Source organism: Zingiber officinale, chromosome 7B, assembly GCF_018446385.1.
Source record: "Zingiber officinale cultivar Zhangliang chromosome 7B, Zo_v1.1, whole genome shotgun sequence".
Classification (NCBI taxonomy): Eukaryota; Viridiplantae; Streptophyta; class Magnoliopsida; order Zingiberales; family Zingiberaceae; genus Zingiber; species Zingiber officinale.
Window position 1 is genome coordinate 2,374,859 of NC_055999.1, and position 6,000 is coordinate 2,380,858.

Genomic DNA, 6,000 nt, shown 5'->3' on the forward strand with positions numbered 1-6,000 from the left:
GCATAGATATTCATATCCCTCATCTTTAAAGGAATATAATTATATTGTTCTAGTTTGACAGATTTTGATTAATAATAGAATTTTAGCACTAGATTTCCATGTCTGTGAGGTGGAATGCTTAGGTGTACGAAGGTGACAAGACCAACCAAACAAAATCTAAGACTTCTCCGTGGCATAACTGTGCCTTTTCTCCTTTGGTATGAGGACCATCTGCTCTATATATAATTACATAAATGTAGATTCTCTCTAACCGATACACACAATCTCCCAGATTTCCTTAATCCCATATCCAATCCTTTTCCCTTCTCTGGTTGCAATTTCCCATTTCCAAGGTATGCTTGATGAAAGAGAAATCAGACTTCGCACTTCCTCTGTTTTCTTTTCTCCTGTAACTTGTTAAGATTATGAAGAATCTAACGTTAAAACCTCATTATTTGTCTAGTTTTTGATTTGGCTTTCTTGTTTGCTATGTTGCTCTTAAACCTCATTAGGTTGTCTTCATATCTGTGTTTGATTTCTGAAATGCACCAGCTTTTTAATTCTAGGCGACCATAATGAAGATTTTGTTTTCCTTCTGTCCTATCTCTCTCAGTATTAACATGGCATCATGAATTAATTTGTAATGTCCGACAGGATCAGCAAAAAATGGATCGACAACTTGTTGGAAATGGAGAACAAGTGGAAAATAGAGTAGTGGTGCAGAGGTTCCAGAGGAGCTTTGTGCAAGTGCAGAGCCTCTTGGACCAGAACAGGCTGCTCATCAATGAGATCAACCAGAACCATGAGTCGAAGATCCCCGGAAACCTCAGCCGCAATGCGGGATTGATCAGGGAGCTCAACGACAACATCCGCCGTGTCGTTGACGTCTACTCCGAGCTCTCCCTCTCCTTCGCCAGGCCAGCGGAGGCTTCTCCTGCAGGCGACTCACAATTCAGCCACAAGAGACTTAGGCCTGGTCAATGATCAGCAAGTTGATTGATCATGAAGAAATCCTCTAATAATTGCTGTTGCTTCTACTCCTTGCTCATGCTATGAATCAATGTCCTAATTCCATTACTGAAGAAGAAAAAAAAAACAATTTCGGCTATTTCTTTTCTTTTTCTTTTGTTTTTTTTTTTAATACCAAACTTGTAGTTGATCAAAACATAAGATGAGGAATCTTAGTTTGCAGCAAAAGCAGGCTACTGGGGGAGACAGAGATCTAAGCAAAGTGGTGTCGCAGAAGAAGACAAGCAACATAAAGCTTCCTTTGGATGGTGGAAGTTACAGCAGACCTTATCATCTCTATCTGAGTTATTTATTTAACTTTAATTGATTTCTTAAAATATGTTCACTTGCAAATTATTCAAGAGAATCGTTGAGTTCCTTCAGAAGAAAAAGAGAGAGGCATTTTTCCAATTCTTCCACAGTTACAGAAGAAATCAGCTAAACCACCAGAAATAAAGTTGGCAGTACAAGAATCTCTCTATATTTATGCAGCAAGGTTAAATAAATGACACATTGCTAGAGCCAAACTATCCCTAGCTTCCTCTCAATTCGACGCAATGTCTCTATTATGGTGGCAAAAAGATGAATACGTTCGTCTCCAGCGTCCCCACCAATCCGTCTCAGGATCAACACGGAGGAGGTAAATACGAGCGGCTACTAATTTTTGAAATAGTGACTAGTACATAAGGGAGACATTTACCTCGACTTTACTGAGATTCGAACCCCAGACCTTATGATGACAACACCTCATGCGCTAGCCACTAGACCCATCCAAAAGAATGCAATGTCTGTATCATTGTGGCAAAAGGCAAATACATTCACCCCAGCGCTCCTGTCAATCCGTACCAGGACCAATACGGAGGAGGTAAATCACAAACAACTACTAGTCTTTGGAATAGTTACTAACACATAAGGGAGGTATTTACCTAAATTTTACCAAGATTTAAATCATATATTCCATTATGACAACACATCATGCACTAACCACTAAATTCATATGAAAAAACGCAATGTCTGTATTATGAAATTACCTCTTGAAGGTAAATAAATATTGGAGTAGAATTTTTCTTTTCAATGTAAGCACACATGCTAGTACAGACTGCAACTGTTATCAGTATCTATATATTTGATATAATTATAAAGACTTGTACAACAAGTGTAGTGGTCATGTATCAGCAAAGAAATGATAAACCCTGGCATTGTGTACGATCGAGCGCACTGCAGCAGCTGTCGTTACAATCGCCAGAAGCAAAAACAAAATGATGTTGGCCCAATGCCACGCCTTCTCTTCTCTTTTAGCAGATTTTGCTCTGACCTGCGACATGAAAATTTCTTCAGAATTCCCCTTGCGAGAAAAGAGCAGCTAACGATCTGATCACCTACCTTGAGGAAAACCATGCAGGGGAACACGAAAGTAAGCGGGAAAAGTGTAAAAGACCCAAAGAGGTTCACAAAATCCCCCATGAAGGGAAACATAGCAGTGACGAATGTGTTTAGCCCAAAGACCAATGCTCGCAAAAGGAACCGCAGTTGGAGGTTGGTTCTGGAGAACATCCCTTCATCTAGCTTTTGGAATTTGGTGTCGAGAGCCTCATGAATAGGTGCACAAAACATCTGCAATCGTGGACAGGGAGCCAGGTGCATTAGCAATGATCACAAACAGAATGAATTGAGTCATGTGGACGAGAACTTACATGCTGAGAAACTGTACTTTGCAAAAAGGCTGTTAAATTGATTAGGATATTTGCCCATTTAGGTCCACTCAACTGGTAGGGAAGGTATTCTGAAACAGCAGAGCCATAAGCCCAGTATCCAGCTATGCTGATGCCGTAATAGACGATGAGGCCAATGGTGAATTGCATTGTCAAAGCCTTTCTCATGTTTGAAACTACCGGTTTGCGCAAAGTCGACTGTAGTTGAATGAGAAATTATGAGCAAGAAAAAAAAAGAAAAGAAAAAGCTATTTTATATGAATTGAATTGTTCCTCACCTGGATCTCAGGCAACAAACCTGAAGTGTTGCAAACTAGAATTGCAGCAACTGCACCAAAGGCATTGAAGACTTTCTCTATTCGACTTCCGGGGATGTTGTAATCCTTAGTTTTGTTTGCTCTTCCTTCATTGGATTGCAAGCAATTAGATCAGTGAGATGTCTGGTATTGGAATAGATGGATGGCATGCGAGAAGAGGAAAATTGTACCATCTTTAACTAGGATGACAATGAGAATCACATCGTAGATTATGGTAAGGATTGCGGATGTTGCCAGCCAGTTTCTCATGGCTGACATTGTGGGGACAAAGTATGCAAAGATGAAGTAAACAATGCCAGTCACTGCAATGTAGTATTGAAGCCTCAAGGGCGAGTTGCTGCATTCTGAATTGATCTCCTGGTGAAAAGTTTTATGTTTAGCGGTTTTCTTATCTGAAGATCATGCATACAGATATCATTCAAAGTTCATAAGAAAAACCAATCCTAAGGAACTCAGAAATACCTTCAAAGCTCTTCCTCCTAGAAGAATAAAACCCATGTTCCCAAGAAGCAAGGTTGTGAATTGCAAAAAGTATGTCAGATAATACATTCTATTCCCTACAAAAAGTGAAAAATTAGTCAAAATGGTGAAATTTATTCACTGGGTTAATCCTACTTATTTTTTAACAAAAAAAAAAGATAATGGTGAACAAGAGTCCACACTGCTTTCTATTAACAAAGAACTGCAATTTCATTTTTAAAGCGACTTTTGACTTTTCTCCAAGGATGATAAATCCTTTGGTCCTTGGGAAATGTCCAATGGCTAAATTTCATGTGTTTCACAGGTCATGCATCATAAATATGCACCGACTGCCATTTAATGGTTGCGATGAGAATCCATAGGTGTCATGCTTTGGCAAGATTCTTTTCTATTGAACACACTTCTCCATGCTTTGCCCACAAAGATACAACATAGTGGTCATCTTTGGCCAGTTAAAGACAAACGTGAAGCCTTATGACGTTCTCACGTTGACGAGTAGAAAGAACTCTATTGGAGAATTCCAAGTAAAAGAAAAAAAAATTGGAGTGAATGGCGTTGGATCGTTAAACGAAAAAGCCACGAAGAAGAGATAAGCTCTTTTTTATTCTTCACTTGACTTTTCGCCAAGAGAACTGAGAGGCCACTGGCAGTGAGGCTTCTCCATTTCGCACTTGATGATCCATCTAGAAGATCATAGAAGATTTCTATCAAGATGAATATTAAATTATTCTTTTTATAAAATATTTAATTCGATAGCATGAATTGTAAACGCAAAAGTAATAGATTTAAGAGTATCCGTAATACTAATTCATTATAAAATTTATCATCTCATTAAAAAATATGAGACCCATATCACATACTTATTATAAAAGTATCCATAATACTATAATATTATAATATCCACCATCTCATCATAAAATATAGGGTCCACTGTCACATACTTATTATAACATCATTTTTTCAACCACATACCTTTTAACATTAACACTCATTATTTATAAATCTCACAATCCACTCAACGATCTTAAAATTATATCATATTAAATAAATATATTTTAAATATGTTTTAAAATATTTAAATTATTATTATTATTTTTAATAATAATATTACTTTTAAAAATATAACTGTTTTATTTAATTTTTAATTTTATAATTTATATTTTAAAAAAATTAAAAAATTATACACATGGAGTGGGTTAGGGTGGCCCATCCCATGCAAAGCTTGAACGCATTCAAAACCTTAAACGTCAACGCTGCATCTGTAACGTGATGTTAAATGCACAGTTACGTTATAACGCGACATTAACGTCGTGTTACAAATGCTCTAACAATATATTTTTTTCACTCACATCCCTTTTAACTTTAACACTCATTATTTATGTATCACATCATCTACTTATTCATCCCCTTTATTACTTTTTTAAATAATATTAAAAATTTTATAATTTAAAAAAAAAATATTAAAAAGGTATTAAATAGACATTATAATACCATTTAACACCTCGAGAAGCCTAAAAAGAGAGTACCGAAGGTGTAGCCCATGAGATCTCTGTATCTGATGAAACGCCGGCCGTCGATGACGTGGAGTCCGGCGAGGAGCCAGTTAGCGTAGTAGGTAAAGGCTGCGACCACAACGAGACACGTCATCCCCCATGCCCATCCCAGTGGCACCAGCATGAGGTTGGAGAAGCTCAACACGTAGGCGCAGTTGAATGATGTCACAAGCATCACCCCCACTTGCTGCCACGAGTCTGCCACATAATTGTTAATTAATTAATCCATCATTAATTCAGAAACGATTAATTAATTAAGGTTGACTGCGTTGTTTTAGTTTGTGCAGAGGACAAACATCAGCACGCTTGGAGCATGACCAGAGATTGGGGAAGGAATCCTTTAGTTCAATTCAGAGCTCCAAGTTTGTGATCAGTTAAAAAGGCCAAAAAAAGGAAGAGAAATACAAGAGATTAGAGGAAAAGAAGATGAATCTTTTGAATTCGATGACCTTTATCGACAGTATGAGCTGAGGTGACGGCATGCTTCTGCTGCTGACTTTGTTCAGGAGCTTCGCCTGACTCCAGACTGAGTGCTTCCACTCCATTACTCCTCTCCTTCAACTCTGTTGGACCTTCACCTCCTTCCATCTTTACTGCCTGATCTTCCTCTGTCTCTTTGTTTCTCTGCGTCCTGCTGGTGTGAGTATAAATAGGCAGGTCTTGAGCACTCGTTTTAGTCCTCGGAAACTTATGGAAATGGTGTGCCATTTAAATAGAGTTGATTGGTGAGTGGATTGGTTAGAGCACAAGTGCGGGGCATGGTCATGGCATGATCGACCAATCAATAGCAACCTTAATCATTGGGTAGGTTTGCATGTCACCGCTTTGCTTTAAAACAGAGGATCTTGATAAATCCATTCGTTATAGAAGTGCAGGGGGGACGCGGCGATCCTCAAGGCCTACCTTCATACAACATTTTAAGAGTTCAATGGGGTTGGAACTAATCCGGTC

At 38.2% G+C, this 6,000-nt stretch overlaps 1 protein-coding gene across 1 annotated transcript; it reads right to left on the reverse strand.

The window, feature by feature from the left end:
• Positions 1 to 1,985: 1,985 nt before the first annotated feature.
• On the reverse strand, positions 1,986 to 5,787 carry LOC122003484 (probable proline transporter 2). Its single transcript, XM_042558594.1, has 8 exons — positions 5,499 to 5,787; positions 5,023 to 5,247; positions 3,479 to 3,573; positions 3,187 to 3,373; positions 2,978 to 3,102; positions 2,682 to 2,897; positions 2,371 to 2,601; positions 1,986 to 2,302 (listed from the first exon to the last, which is right to left on the reverse strand). The coding sequence occupies exons 1-8, from the start codon at positions 5,755 to 5,757 to the stop codon at positions 2,153 to 2,155; spliced, it is 1,488 nt and encodes a 495-aa protein (XP_042414528.1). The 5' UTR covers positions 5,758 to 5,787; the 3' UTR covers positions 1,986 to 2,152.
• Between the last annotated feature and the right edge of the window lie 213 nt (positions 5,788 to 6,000).

Coding starts and splice junctions, on each gene's coding strand:
- LOC122003484 (XM_042558594.1), bottom strand. CDS start 5,757: ATGGCACACCATTTCCATAAGTTTCCGAGGACTAAAACGAGTGCTCAA. Junction 3,574..5,022: donor TCTCATGGGCTACACCTTCG/GTACTCTCTTTT, acceptor CACTTTTTGTAG/GGAATAGAATGTATTATCTG. Junction 3,103..3,186: donor TGTCATCCTAGTTAAAGATG/GTACAATTTTCC, acceptor AATCCAATGAAG/GAAGAGCAAACAAAACTAAG.